General features: G+C 36.7%; 4 protein-coding genes across 4 annotated transcripts; 2 read left to right on the top strand and 2 right to left on the bottom strand.

The window, feature by feature from the left end:
- Positions 1–140: 140 nt before the first annotated feature.
- BDF20DRAFT_903201 (uncharacterized protein) lies at positions 141–893 on the top strand. Its single transcript, XM_053082913.1, has 2 exons — positions 141–699; positions 818–893. Exons 1-2 carry the CDS (start codon positions 308–310, stop codon positions 819–821), a joined length of 396 nt encoding a protein of 131 aa, XP_052930564.1. The 5' UTR covers positions 141–307; the 3' UTR covers positions 822–893.
- Positions 565–3,166, top strand: BDF20DRAFT_349682 (uncharacterized protein). The gene is made up of 3 exons (XM_053075252.1): positions 565–699; positions 818–2,124; positions 2,395–3,166. Exons 2-3 carry the CDS (start codon positions 910–912, stop codon positions 2,794–2,796), a joined length of 1,617 nt encoding a protein of 538 aa, XP_052930563.1. The 5' UTR covers positions 565–699; positions 818–909; the 3' UTR covers positions 2,797–3,166.
- On the bottom strand, positions 3,033–5,037 carry BDF20DRAFT_349597 (heterotrimeric G-protein alpha subunit, GPA3-like protein). The gene is made up of 6 exons (XM_053075251.1): positions 4,735–5,037; positions 4,216–4,621; positions 4,014–4,142; positions 3,541–3,909; positions 3,424–3,451; positions 3,033–3,341 (listed from the first exon to the last, which is right to left on the bottom strand). Exons 1-6 carry the CDS (start codon positions 4,850–4,852, stop codon positions 3,270–3,272), a joined length of 1,122 nt encoding a protein of 373 aa, XP_052930562.1. The 5' UTR covers positions 4,853–5,037; the 3' UTR covers positions 3,033–3,269.
- On the bottom strand, positions 5,035–6,181 carry BDF20DRAFT_903193 (Rhodanese-like domain-containing protein). Its single transcript, XM_053082912.1, has 2 exons — positions 5,596–6,181; positions 5,035–5,491 (listed from the first exon to the last, which is right to left on the bottom strand). The coding sequence occupies exons 1-2, from the start codon at positions 5,959–5,961 to the stop codon at positions 5,252–5,254; spliced, it is 606 nt and encodes a 201-aa protein (XP_052930561.1). The 5' UTR covers positions 5,962–6,181; the 3' UTR covers positions 5,035–5,251.
- Positions 6,182–14,985: the final 8,804 nt, after the last annotated feature.

Raw genomic sequence — 14,985 nt, 5'->3', positions numbered from 1 at the left:
TTTGTTCTTTTTTAGAAGGAAAGATCGACTGGATTATGTAAAAAAAGGGCGCAAAAAGAGGCATTTTTTTTTTTCAGGGCCAAGGAAAAAAAAAGAAGGTTTTTAAAAGCTTGCATGAGGACTAGTGAGGTGAGAACAGATTTCTCTTTTCTTTTTATTTATTTGTTTACTGTTGTGTATGAAAACAATAAAAAAAAAGAGATCCATATGGCCTTTGCTTTCTTTCATCTCAAGGGCAGAATATCTCTTTTTCCTTCTTTTTCCTTTTTTAATTTTCTTTATCCTCATTATTCTATGATCTAAAACAATGCTATTCTGGACAAAACTGCTCACCATGGCTCATGCGGTCACTACCAGCATCCATCCATTTCTATGTCTCTACTATGTACATATGTTGCAGTTTGATATTCTGACCATCTGTCTGTTGAGTGCTTGTGTTTTCTTACTCAGAATACCTGCTTCTATATTTTGGATTGATATTGTGGATCACAGATCACCTTTACACGGTATCTTTACAGCTCTATTAACCGCCATAGGAGCCGCTGGTGTTTTATTAGTGCTCTCTGTTCCGCCGCCATGGACTCTCTTTGCCTTACCTGTCGCCATCATCTCTTCCGTTTTGGATGGACTATTTTACCAACCACTCGAGTGTTTAATTGATAGTGCTATCATCAAAATTCTAGGTGACTATAAGATTAAGTATGGTGAGGACCACGACATATCAATCATTTTATTCAATCTCTTGGATGAGGTTTACTAATTTGAAACAAAAATGTGTGTGCATTTTGAATATAAACAATAAAAATAAAAAAAAAAGATAGCGAACGGAAATACGGAAAATGGACCGCTGCTATCACGACAGCTGGTATAGGCATATGGCTAGACAATGACCATGATTTCGATACTTTAATGGTGATCACTTTAGTTGGTTCTGTCATGCTCTTTTTGTTATCTTTATCTACCAACGTACAGGCTGCCGACCCAGATCTTCTCGATATTCCTTCTCCTTCTCATCATAATGCAGATATTGAACAAGAAAATTCGCCCTTACTCGGTAAAAGTTACGACACAAAGTACCATTCGCATCTTTTCGAGCAACAATACCATCGTCCATCATTGCAGCAGCCGTATCACTTACAAGAGGAACAACCACAGCAGCAAGCACTCATCATGATGGAAACAGCAAACTCTTTAGTTCACCCACCCTATTCCTATAAACCTTATAGTTTGTTTGGAGAGCAATTATCGCACATCTCAGAAGAAGATGCAAGTATGTTGCAGCGTATGGCGACAACCACAAATAATTCTGTATCTATTATAAATAACAACAACAACAAGTCTCTACCACGACCTATAAGTTGTAATGTTTCTACCTATTCTCTTCGTCATCAACATCATCCCTTGCAACATCAACCCTCTTTTCAGCAGATCCATACCACAAACACGGCTACTACCCCTACGACAACTGCTTCTGCTGTTAGTATTTTGCCGGATTACGAGGACACTGCTTATTATATACCTATTTGTTCTAATACAACAAACACATCAACGACGACAACCAATACGAATTATACTCCAGTGCCTTCACAACAAAATGATGATCTTTTATTTCTTGATGGTGTGGATGATAACAATGATGAGGATGAGGATGATGATGATGATACTGTATCTTTACCACCTTCCTTTGAACTCGCACGATTACCATTTCCACCCACAGTTTCTCCTATGATCGTCCTTAGTCTTTTACTAGGCTATTCCACCAATACCACCACTACTACTACGGCATCTTCGAAACGGCGTCCACACCCTCAACTACAACACACGCTACAACACACATCTATAGATGACTGTTTCAATTATCAACAACAGTCTCATCCTATGAACAATAATACAAACGTACAGCACCATTACTATCACCTTCATCTTCCTTCCACTACCACGAAATGGATCACAAGATCTTTTATTGGGTCTAATTTATGCTTAGGCATTGCCACAGGCTTGACTAGATCGTTGCTGTTTTATTATTTGCATATTGTTCTGGAATTTCCTATGCATCTATTGGGCATTATCGGCTTTCTGACAGTGATTGCAGATCTCTTGGCAAGTCATTTTGTTATTATGATGGTAAGCTCAAAGTTTTTTTTTTCTTTTGTTTTTACATTTTACAATGCACAAAGCTTTCATTTGCCCCCCCCCCAAAAAAAAAGGAAAAGGGGACTGGGATGGAGAGGCGGTGACAAAGGAGGTGATAGGATAAGCAGGGATGCCAACGGATGTAGTGACGGCGGTAGTGGATAGTGGTACGGGGTTAGCACCAAGGATGGGATGACAATAAGAAAGGAGAGAAAGATAGGTTATATCCTTCTTTTTAAATCATTGAAACCCATATTATAGTTCAACCAAAGATTGCACCTCTCTGTGATTGTCGGCTGTATTCATATATGCTTAATCTTATGTACACTCACTTATACATGGTTACAGCCTGCTCTCTTGTCCAGTCAAATAATCGTCTTATGCTTGCATTTCTCACAAAGTTTGGCATTTAATGTTATCTGGCTGTTGAGTGCGCATCAAGTCGACACTGTCATACTAGCAGACCACACACGTTTACTTTTAAAGGGCGGCATGGCAGCTGCTTACAGTAGCTTGGGCCCGGTGATAGGTCTGTTGCTGGTCGGCTATTTTGCAAGTGCCAATGAGAATGCCTTGGAAGGGTATTCTTTGGTTTATCAATATGCAGCTGGTTTTACTGTCATAAGTGCTATTTTATCTTGGGAATGGTCAACCAATGAATGATGTCTCTAATCACATATAAACAAAACTTTATTCCCAAAAAAAAATCATCTACTTTTTTTCGTTTTCAACTAAAAGTACGCATGAGGGTAGTCTCTAACAATCATCATCTATGGATGAACGAATAAAGCCCACCGTGTGTCATGCCATTTCGTTCAGAATTATTTATTGATATGAATCCTAGAACTTTGTTGCCGAGCGACTGTCCTATGTGTAGTGCAGTCAAATGTTACTGTATGGCATTAAATGTATATACATTGACTTTTTGACGGGGATTGTGTATTAAAAAAGTAGTTTTTATGCAAATGCAAATGGTTGTGTGTGATAGAATTAGAGGGAGGGCGTCTGTGTGGAGAAGATAGAAAAAGTACATATCTCGTTTGTATACATGGTTTAGGTAGTATGCTTCCTCTTTCCTCCTCTTCCCACAGAAAACATTTTTTAAAAAAAAAAAGAATGCCGGGGAGAATCACTTTTTATAGAATACCAGAATCCTTCAAATGATTCTGAATAATAGTGTCTTTGATGGCATTGAACACGTGGGCAATCTAACAAGAGAGCGAAAAAAGAGAAACAAAAAAAAAGTGAATGAGCTTAATGCCACGCATGTGTACCATGATAAAGACTTACATTGGATGTATCGGTAGCCTGTGTTAAGCTGTCATTATTATTAGCCAAAGGTAGAAATTTTGTTTCATTAGTGAGCTTTAGCCGTAGAGAAAAAAGCAACTTTTCACGCCAACTTACTGTGGATAAATGCATAGCTTGGCTCGATTAGTTTGATTAAACCTCCATAGAATGTATTTTGCAGCTTTATTAAGATCATCTCCACCTCCATAATCAGGAAAATACCTTTCTAAAGGTGATTTTTTAATCTTTTTCCGGAAAACATCAATCTTGTTCAAGAACAAGATGATCGTTGTCCGTGAAAACCAGCGACTGTTGACTACAGATTCAAACAACACTAAACTCTCCATCATGCGATTTTGTCGTGACTCTTCCAGTAATACTTGGTCGTATTCCGATAAGGATACACAAAAAATGATAGATTTTACCGATTCAAAACAATGAATCCATTTCTTCCTTTCCGACCGTTGTCCGCCTACATCAAACATACTACACATACACATGCAAGGTAAACACATAGAAGAGAGGTGGTAAGTATTGTCATGTAAAAAAGTAAAACGTTTTGCACAACAGCAGACGTTATGACACTTTACTGTATACTTGTCTCTTTGATCATAAATCTCGTCTCCACTATGCCTGTTGTTTTTGCTCTCGCTCTCAGAACATCTTGCGCTGTAGGAACGTAGCCTGGTTGACCAATTCTTTTGATTTCATCAAAGAAACTGTTATAAAAGGATAGTCAAGCACATTAGTGTCTGTTTCTTCTCAAGATATCGACAACGAAAAAAACTTTACTATGACGCATTATCCATTAGATAAAATTCAGTTGATCTCATGTCCATCAAAGATGCTACTGCAGGATCATTCCAAACAGATATTACGGCATCCACAAAAGAAGGATCCAACATATCATTGATATTATTTATGTCAGTTTGCATCAGTGCTGCTGTTGTTGTTGTCGTTGTCATTGCTATTGTTGTATTAATTTTATAGTCGAGAATTTGATTTGCTTGATATTCGAGCTTTTCAGAATCAAGTTGGTATTCAAACTGACGTAATGCTTTCACAATGGCTTGTGCTGATTGTATCAGGTTTCGATAAACAGTGAGTTTCCAATTTAAAAGTTCTTCTCGACTATAACCGTTTTGATGAATAATTTTCATTTGTTTGAAAATAGTTGATTTGCCCGATTCACCACTGCCTTTAGCGGTGGATATATATATGTGTGTGTGTGTTTTAGACAACAGTTTCATATTCATGTCAATAACGAAAAACGAGAGCGGTTCACGTAATTCAATCCATCCACTACTGTACCTAGTAAGAGTATCTTGAATTCTTTTTCCATTTTCTTTCCATCTTCTTCAATCAATTTATCAATATTGAAGCTATGTGACTTTTCTGCTCTTTCTTCACTTGATATACAGGCGCCCATTTTATGCTTTTAATCAGTATCGGTCAATCGAAGAAGCAAACAGTCAACACGGTTTGCAGAACAGGTAGTAAGGAACAAGAAAGAAAAATAAAAATGAAGAGAAAAGAAAGGATAAAGAAAATTAAGCTACATGAGGTATATCATTCAGCTTTTGATTATTTACAGCTTATAAAGAAAAAAGGAGAAAAAAGGGGCTCTTCGAAAATAGGCAATAAAAAAAAAGCCCAATTTTATGCTTTTCTTTTTATTTTCGTTGTTGTTAAGGGGGTTTTTTGCTGTTCACTTCAAGTATATGTAGTATAAGGGATTTTTGATGCACAATAAAACAATAGATGAGAAAAGGGAGAGAGAGGGTTCTGATTGGAGGCATTCAGGAATATCTTGATCCCGTCAATTTATTTATTTATTTGCCTTTCTTTTTGCTTCTTCCTTTTCTTCGTTTTCAATGAAATCTGCCCAACTACCCACATAATTCTCAAGGTCCTCATAACCTAGACCTGCAAGATACTCTGCTGCTTTCGTGCTACGAACACCTGCCAAACAGTACAATGCCAATGTATGCTTCTTCTCGGGCTTATCGAACCCAAACTTTTCTTTAAATTCTTCAGAAGGCAATGTCCATGCCGTTAAGAACTGACTCTGAAATGAAGGGGGCAAAGAAAAGTATCGAATTAATTTCAGTTGACCTATAACTCTCCGTGCACTTTTTTATACAAATAGAGAACACCTGAAGAATACTTTACCAGTGGCACATTCACTGCAGTCGGGATATATCCTTCCTTTACTTCGTTTTCTTCGCGTACATCAATCAAATGACGTGCATTCTTACTGTCAGCTTTTCGTCGGATCCATTTTTGAATATCTTGATAATCGATGATCTTGTAAGGTACATTCTGATTATTGTTGGATTGCGTATTGTATCGTCTTTGCTGTTGCTGCTGCTGCTCATAGAGAATGGAGCCTGTCTGCTGGCCTGTTCGCATCCAGCTGTCTGATAATCCAGCCACCGCTGAACGACTGTGAATGGCTGTCATTAGACAGACATTACGACGTAAACTTGCATAGTTAAGTGATTTCTTGAAAGAAAAAGCGAGATGTCGGGATGCCATGGCTAATTGAGGTTCAAAGGAAAGAAAAGGCTTTTAAAAGAGAAATTCTTAAAAATGGATGTGAAAGCATTTTATCTAGCCCTGTTAATGAGTTGCACAAAAAACACCTATTTTTTTTTGAAGACAATTCAATTGGTTTAAAGCAAAAAGTTTCATCATCATATTTTCAGATATGCAAACCTGCCATTTTAAAAAACAATTAAATGAAAGGCTATTGTTCTGCTTTCGAAAGACTTTGCTTGCCTTTTTTTTTTGTAATCCAAATAGTTTTGTTTCTTGATATTAGGAGATACTACAATGGAAAAGAACAATGGTTTGTGTCTGCAATTCACCACATCGACCAGGTAGATTACTAAGCATATAAAATTTCAACTTGCAGCACAGTGTTCTGTATCATACCTATGTTGAGAAGAAGGTTACTACTTCCAAGATAGTGTTCATCAATAAAGACTGTATAGAGCATGATAGAGACCTGTGGCTCAAGGTTTGATCTGATTCATAATGAAGAAAAAGGGTTGTGAATTTTTGACATGATGCCTGGCCAGTGTCTATGTAACCATACTATATGTATCTAGAACCCTTTATCGTTACTGCCCATGAATTGTCTAAACAAACATAAAATCACTAAGAAAAGTTGACAAGTAATCTACCGTTTCAAATTATTCGATGAATTTCTTTATTTATTTTAAGAGTTAAAAAACTTAACATCACTACGCAGCACTTAGCCTTACCTTTATTGAGCTGCTGTTGTTAATGAGAAGCTTGCTACTGTGATAAATTGATTATTAATTTATTTTTATTTTTTATTTTTCATCAATGACTATGATTGACTATTAAGGACTGGTGGGAATTATATTATTGTGAGGAAGTGTCTACGCTAGTAACTCAGTGTTGTATATATGAGGCATAAGTCCGTATATAGATATCACAGAGACAATGAAAGCCTGCAATACTTGCTATGTGACTATCCCGTAGTATTAATATCTGCATGGTGATTAAGCCTGTACACCCATTTCGCAAAAGATACATATACAGTTAGCTTCTGTCCACTTTACCTGTTTTTCAACGAATAATGGAATGATAAAAGAACCTCTCTGAGTTTCACAGACTTGTACTGTTTATTTTTTTAATTATTCATTCTTCGTTGACCAATCCAACATGTGCATTATGAGATAACTTATAATAAATGGAGTTCAATGTTTACAGCATGTTCCATACATATTCCTATCTTTTGCAGGATGAGAATAAGACAGATTCTGTGGACATACAGTTTTGTATCCAACATCATTTTATCCTTGTATTATTACATAACACTGATGTAAGAGACTTCAGATCTTCATGATGATGAGAATAACCTTCAGTGATAAATTTGTCAGATCAATCATTTTCTTTCCCAGAATAATATTTCATCTGTATATCCCAGATAACTTCTTTCAGTAGATTGACGTCGGGTGAGATATGAGATGTTATAGAATTTGGATTCAAGTAAATCAGATACTTTATTTTGCAGATCAAACCACATGAAATCAATCTACTTGAGCTATTGAGGAAGTTGCTGATCCTTCACTTTAATTCTTTACTACATTCTGACAGAATTCATAAGACTTGAATGAGATCTCCCAATTATGTTGCAGGAGAAGGAATGTTTCTTCCATCCATCACATTAGTCATAATGGCTCTACCAAAAGTATTGGTTAAAGGAACCTTCAGTCAGATCAGCCAACTTACCTTCTTATACCGATTCAAACGGTCAAGGCACGTCTCTGTCACGATTAACCGTGCAGTAACAATTGGATATGTCTTTTAACTAAATCTGACGAAACTGCATTATTATAAAGAAAAATTTGAAAGTAATTGTTATATATGAACAGATTAAGAACGCTAACATGCAAGACGCACCAATCATATGATCAAAGTAGAAATGGTGTTATGGATGTAGAAGAGTTTACTAACCTCTTGCCATTTGGAAACCTGAACTAACACCAGATATTACTGCGAATTTCAAGGACCAGAATAAGAGTCTCTCAATAAAGACCTAGATACTAGACGTGGTCAATCTTATAGGAACAGTAAACAACATATAATGAACATAGTAGTGGACAGAGGCTTCTTTTTATATATTATAGCCAAGTGGTCTCTACAACTAACCTTGTGCTTATGCTAATTAAGAATATCTAACGTAAATAAATAGACCAACTATATATAATAGTACAATTGAGCCAATACATAACTAAAGATGGTATAAAAATTAACAGAAATCTTCGTTTCGATTGTTGTTTTTTCGAGCTGCAGAGTGCCGTCTACGATCATCCTAACTTAAACCATACGAATAAATTGCAGGGCCCATTTATGCTAATTGCATTTACTGATGCTATCTGCATAGAAATGTAGTTTTACTTCTATATTCATAGCAGTTGCTGCTAAAAATAAAGTCTACGATCACATCCAAACTTATTTTTTCTAACGCGGTAAACTCAAAAAAAATGGGTCAGACAAAGAAAAAACGGGGTAGACAAAAAAGACAAACGATGTAGACCAGTTTGAGTCTTTTAGAAAGAACGGGGTAGTCTTTCTTTTATATATTTAAAATGAATGTTTCCCGGGATTATGCTTTGTGCGTTCTAGTTCGCTTTGAGTTCAATCATACAAACGTAAAAAGCAGGACAGAAATTAGCAAACCATGGATGTGGTATTTCCATACCTCGTATAAAATATAAACACGAATTATATACACCTTCGAAGAACTCGTTATTATGGCCTTAGAGTAAATAACGCTTGTACACGTCATCTTTTATTTGTTAGACATGCGTATATATGATGCTGCATTCTTACTGGTTGAGAATTTCAGGAACGAGTATTTAACTCCTTTTTATTTTTTTTCTTTTGTTTTCCCTCTTTCTTTTGTTGTCAAATACAAACGTTCATTTCGCCATGAACGCTCCACTCTCTGATTTTCAGTGTGTTGTATATATGAGCTAGAGTTCTTACATAATGATCGGAGTTATGACATTAGGAGTAACCATATAGCCATAATACGAGATTAGACTTCTAGAATCTTGCACAGTTGAAATACAGCGACTGATATTAATTATGATCTACAAATGCTACATATGAGGTTAACATATCCATAGTACATAGTACTTCAATAATAATTCACTCTTTCACAATGATCGGTCAGAAAGCGGACATTGGTTAGTGGTCTTACCATTCTATTTATACAGTGTTTTTACTTCCGTACGAGACACTTTTGAATTTTTAGTGGATAATCTGAGTTTTATTTGGAGACGTTTCTAGGTAAACCAGGATACGAATTGAAATATCCTAAGAGACAAAATCAAACTTTTACCGAGCGAGACTACCCTTCAATCTCTAATCCAACAACTGCATTATGGAAGATTTTATTCACTTTAGCCCCGTGAAGGAAGGCTATTATGTAGCAGCTAATAAATCTAGTGAAATGGATATTGATTACAACGATATTCAAACACTGGTTCAGTTCGGTGAACCACAACAGCCTGCAGAGCCTCCTAATGTTGAGATGTTTGACGTAGTTGATGAGCTGCAATCGCATATGGAGACGCTTGATATTAAGGAGACGAAACAACGACGAGGGTATAATACCGCTCAAATTAAGAAAATGTTTTATCTTTTGCAAGAAGAAGGCAAAAGTGTCACAGAAGCCGCGTTACTATCAGGGATTCCGCGCAGCTCAGCATACAAGTTAGTTAAGAAGTTCAACGATAGTAATGGTACTATAATCCCATTAAACCCTACAGTAGATAAATTAAAGAAACGAACGATGTCCAGCAGGAAGTTTTCGCCTGAGCACACTGCTTTCATTTTGAAACTATTTGACGAAAATCCGTCGCTTACTCTTTCCTTAGTCCGTCTAGAATTGATTAGTAACTTTGAGGGTTTTACTATCTCTATTTCTGGTTTATGGAAGCATATAACTGAGAAATGTGCTCTTTCTTTGAAAAATGCATCCAAATATACTATTGAAAGAGACTCACCTAGAACACTTGACCTTCGTGTCAGTGTCATAACACAATGGAAGGCTGCAGGCGTCGATTTTCAAACAAATTGTGTATTTATGGATGAGGCTGGTTTCAATATGCATATAATCAGAAATCGCGCATGGTCGAAAGTTGGGAAAGCAGCAAACGTGAAAGTATTTCCTCAACAGGGTGTGAATATAAGTATCATAGGCTGTATCTCTCACTTCGGTATTGTCGATTTTTCAAAAGTTAAGCCTATGACAGTCAAGGAAGCCGAAATCATTTCAAAGGAATTCCAAAGTGACAAAAAACGGAAACGAGACAATGACGAAAAACCAAAGCTTAGGAAAGGGACTACCACATATCATGTTGTTAAATTTGTCGAAAGTGTAATGGATATTTTGGATCAGCTTAACAAAAAGGATATGTTCATTGTTATGGATAATTGCAGAATACACCATTCTGAATTTGTCGTGAAAGCAATCAATTCACGTGGTTACAAGCCTCTTTTCCTGCCACCATATTCACCCTTTCTAAATCCTATCGAAGAGTGCTGGTCCAAAATTAAAAGTATCATTCGACGAAACCCTTTAGATTCCAATGATACCTTAACTCCTAGAATTAAGCAAGCCTGCCTCTCAGTCTCTGTAGAGGATTGCTTAGGTTGGATCAGACACTCCGAAACTTTTTGGGACAGATGCTTAGATAGAGAAGTTTTGTTAAGATGAAGTTTTTATTTTATTTTTGTCTCCTAAGAAATCTTATCTGGTCTCATAGGATATTTCAATTCGTATCCTGGTTTACTTAGAAACGTCTCCAAATAAAACTCAGATTATCCACTAAAAATTCAAGAGTGTCTCGTGCGGAAGTAAAAACACTGTATATTCGTCGCCAATTGCTTACAGTCCGATCCTCTAACCTCTCAATGAGTAAGTACCCGCGCCCAACCATAGTGAAGGTACCCGTGTCTTTAATGAAACAGTCTATATGACACCGGCTAAACCCGCTCTATCCAGCCCAACACATCATCCTATAAAAGATAGAAAATTTTTCATCTAGATATGTTTTTCTTTTGTACGATTTTCATTGAATAAAGAGTATAACAAGTTCTCACAGAATTCTAACTCTTTTTTATTAACCTTAATTCTTTGAAGATCAACACAGTGTATAATAAAAGGACTGAAGGTGGACCCGTCCCACCTTCAGTCTTTTTCAATTATTGAATCGCGTTCACTAAATTATAAAACAAACCTCAAAAACACAATAAAGACCTTGAAGTTTGTTACAAAACCTCGCAAACGAAACCAATACGATTAAACGTGATTTTTATTGGATAATTTTTTAACCCAATGGGCACACAGATAAACTACATATCAGAAAATTGCCCTGGGCAGGTCAAAAAAAAAAACGTACTGGAATTAAAAAAAAACCTAAAAAGGTGTGATATTTGTAGTTGTTTTTATGTTTAGTGAACGCGACTTATAACTTGATATAAACTGTAAGGTGAAATGAGTCTCCTTTAGTCCTTTTATTATACACTGAAAATCAGAGAGGGGAGCGTTCACAGCAAACTGAATGTTTGTATTTAAAAAAGAAAAAATAAAAAAAGTCCTCGTTCCTTAATTTCTCAGCCAGTAATAATGCAGCGTTATAGATGCGCATCTTTAGAAATACAAGATGACGTGTACAAGTGTTATTATGATTCTATGATCATAATAACGAGTCAAATGCTTGAAAGTGTGTCTAATTCGTCTTTATATATTATAGAAGGTATGGAAATACCACAAAAGGTACTAGGGAAAAAAAAGGATACGAGATCACGATGCAGACTAGATGAAAAGAAAAACGGGACCATCAAATAATGATAGTAGTGGACGCATAAAGCCAATCTAATAAGTGCTGTCCTAATGTTGCAGACGGGGTAGGGGGCATTTTCTCGTGCTGAAGGTAATCGACCTCATAAAGAAGCATTTGGACAATTGGCCAAGATATACTCCAGTTAACTGGTGTATTGGCATGCTGTTTTATGGGTCGAGTGGGGAGTTGGTTCAACAAATGAGAAATGGGGTCAACGATGGTTGTCGGAAGTTGCAGGCGGTTATGCATTTGAAGGCATTCAATGGCGTGGGCTTTAGTGAGAGTGCATAGGGGATGGAACAGGCAATGGGCTGAGTAGTTGTTGGGAAGCCAGCCCAGTCTCCAACGTAGGCAGCGACTACGCGCAATAAAGCTCATTGGGAGCCAAAGAATGGGATCAAGAGAAATGTTAGGTCGGAATTGGTTCATTAACTTTGAGTTGGGCGCAGAACGGATGGCATCTAAGTTCTCTTGACGATATGCTCTGATGGCCTGGTGTAAAGCCTTCCTACCCGAAATGGGGAATGCTTTCTCCAAATTGGATTGGAGTGTGACAGTTGAGACCAGAGGGATTTGCTGGTGGCTTGAGTGACATAAGGAAGTAAGCACGTTAGTAGGGCGTTAGCAGGTAGGCTGTGGGATCGCAGTAGAAATTTCGCTTGGAGGATGTGGAGTCTTTCTCGCATTGTTGGAAGCTTAAACAAATGTAGCATAATGTGCACAGAAGAACGGGAAGAACCACCAAAGATACGGCGGAGACATTGTGTTTGTGCCTTTTCCAAGGGGTCAATGATGCACTTTTTATATTTAATAATAGCCAATCCGTACTCCAATTGAGGACGAATGTTGTATCCAACAGCATATTACTCTTGGATTATTACATAATACTGAAATAAGAGACTGCAGATCCTTATGAAGATTAGAATAACCGCGAGTGATAGATCTGTCAGAACAATTCTTTTCTTTTACGGAAGAATATTTCATCTGTATAGCCAAGACAACATTGTATTAGTAATTGACTTTATTTAGGAATAAGATATTATAGTATTTGGATTTGATTAAATCAGATAACCTTATTCAGCAGATCAAACCACAATACATGAATCTAATCTACTTAAACTGTCGTATTTGAGGCACGATGGCAATATTATATGAGTAAATTACTCAAAACGTCTAACGAAATGTAAAATAAAACTTGATCTCAGATATGAGTACTGCTCATATCTTCGTTCCCGTTTGGTAAGCGGTGTGTTCGATTGCATACATTTGAACCTTAGATCAAATGTATAACACATAAAGATAAGATAAGAAAAGAATATGGATTAAGGATAATTCTTATGTGAGATTAGCTACCTCACATAAGACTTGAACAGGTTATCTTTATGAAATATATTTTACTTAGGTTATCTATGGCTATATGACATTCAGGTATATAGCAGGATTGGTATATGTACTCGTAGGATATATTGATTCAACAACCAAAACATAGTAGGTCACGGTACTGCTCCCTGTTCTGGAAATAAAGTATGGTTGGAGATAAAAAAGGCTCAATCACTCTTTATTAACACAATAACTGTTCACGCAATCAAAAGAACACCACGCACGAATATCTCTTCCTAGCCAACATCTATAATCATTCCCACAGTATCTGAGCTACACAACTGGTGGCCGATAGATATTGGATTATAGATGTAGCTGCATGATCACCCTGGATCTGCCAGGATAGCACATTACAAATCAATCCGCTCTGGGATGGACGAGTATGTCACGTTCTGACCTCTAATTCATATAACAATCTGAGAAACAATCCAGATTTACTGCCTTTACCAGTTATAGTGTACTGGAACAAATAAGATTCCAGGCACACTGGGACAAATAAGATTTCATCAGGCACACTTCAACCTTACTGGTAATCTAGATATATCTCAGTGGCGTTGTACAATTCATTAACAGGAACAATATTACTCGGTTGTCACTACTACTTTCTTAATTCCACTATAAGCTCAGTTCTACCTCGCATTCATATAAAAGACCATTCAATTTCTAAACCAAAATAAAAAGGATCGAAGAACTATTGTTCGGTCTCGCTGACTCACTCAGTCTCTACATATAAAACTCATTAAACTATAACTCCTGATATTTAAGAATATCACAGAGTAATTATCCACCTAAAGGGAAGACCTATTCTTTTACGGAAACCTCTGATTCACTGAGTATTATTTGACCATAATACATCAGTGTCAGCTATAGATCCCGATACAGTCATTTCGTAGACAGCAAATACAATAAGTCTTTATTAATAGCAGTAATCTTAGTTTTCTTTTCTTTTTCTTTAGTTTGTTTTTGAAAGAGAAATAAAGACGGTGGTTTGATTTCGTTAAGCTTTCGTGTTTATTTTCTCTTGTGTTATTCTTTACCTTTTACTTCATAATTAAAACTAGCGAATACCACATAAACTATTATCTAACTTGTTGATCCCTTACTTTAACTCTTTTACATTCTGACAGAATTCAATAAGACTGAAATGGAGATATCGGCAGAATTAAAGATAATTGATCCTATCCGTCCCATTAGTCATAATGAATCTGCCGAGGTATCGGTTAAAGGAACCGTTAGCCAGATCAGCTCATCACTTTCCTTCTTATACCTATCCAATCGGTCAAGACACCGCTCTAGCATGATTAACCGTGCTGTAGCAATTGGGTATGTCTTTTCTTTTATCATCAGGTCATCTTGTACCTAAGGGTCCCGATAGAAAAAGTTTTTTACAATATCCACAAATATAAATAGAAGTACTTCTTCTCCTACATGGTTTTTGTCTTCATTCTTTATCTGAATAAAAAGAAGATAACTTGGTTTTCACAGATTTCCTTTTGTTTTCTTTTCTCTCTCTGTTCTTACTATAACATATACAACAACGAACGATATTGGCATAGAAGCGAGCTGCTAGTAGCCGGCTGAAGCCTGTAGGGTTGACACCAATAGCTGTGAGTTGATTGAATGATCTCAGGGCCTTTAATGTATTTTGTTCGACAAGTTGTTTGTTATCAATATAACCGCCGGGCTTGAAAGGGACGCCTAAGTACGGGAAACTAGAGGCTAGCGGTAAATCATGATCATATAACTTGTAGGCTGGGTGGTCGGTGTCGCTATCAAGGATTACGCATTT

This window comes from Mycotypha africana (assembly GCF_025528875.1).
Source record: "Mycotypha africana strain NRRL 2978 chromosome Unknown BDF20scaffold_21, whole genome shotgun sequence".
Lineage (NCBI taxonomy): Eukaryota > Fungi > Mucoromycota > Mucoromycetes > Mucorales > Mycotyphaceae > Mycotypha > Mycotypha africana.
Note: the sequence above shows the minus strand (reverse complement) of the source record. Positions and strands in the feature narration are given on the sequence as shown.

Coding starts and splice junctions, on each gene's coding strand:
- BDF20DRAFT_903201 (XM_053082913.1), top strand. CDS start 308: ATGCTATTCTGGACAAAACTGCTCACCATGGCTCATGCGGTCACTACC.
- BDF20DRAFT_349597 (XM_053075251.1), bottom strand. CDS start 4,852: ATGGGCGCCTGTATATCAAGTGAAGAAAGAGCAGAAAAGTCACATAGC. Junction 4,622..4,734: donor ATTCAAGATACTCTTACTAG/GTACAGTAGTGG, acceptor CCACCGCTAAAG/GCAGTGGTGAATCGGGCAAA. Junction 3,910..4,013: donor ATCAAAGAGACAAGTATACA/GTAAAGTGTCAT, acceptor GTGTATGTGTAG/TATGTTTGATGTAGGCGGAC.
- BDF20DRAFT_349682 (XM_053075252.1), top strand. CDS start 910: ATGGTGATCACTTTAGTTGGTTCTGTCATGCTCTTTTTGTTATCTTTA. Junction 2,125..2,394: donor GTCATTTTGTTATTATGATG/GTAAGCTCAAAG, acceptor CCCATATTATAG/TTCAACCAAAGATTGCACCT.
- BDF20DRAFT_903193 (XM_053082912.1), bottom strand. CDS start 5,961: ATGGCATCCCGACATCTCGCTTTTTCTTTCAAGAAATCACTTAACTAT. Junction 5,492..5,595: donor CTGCAGTGAATGTGCCACTG/GTAAAGTATTCT, acceptor CCTTCATTTCAG/AGTCAGTTCTTAACGGCATG.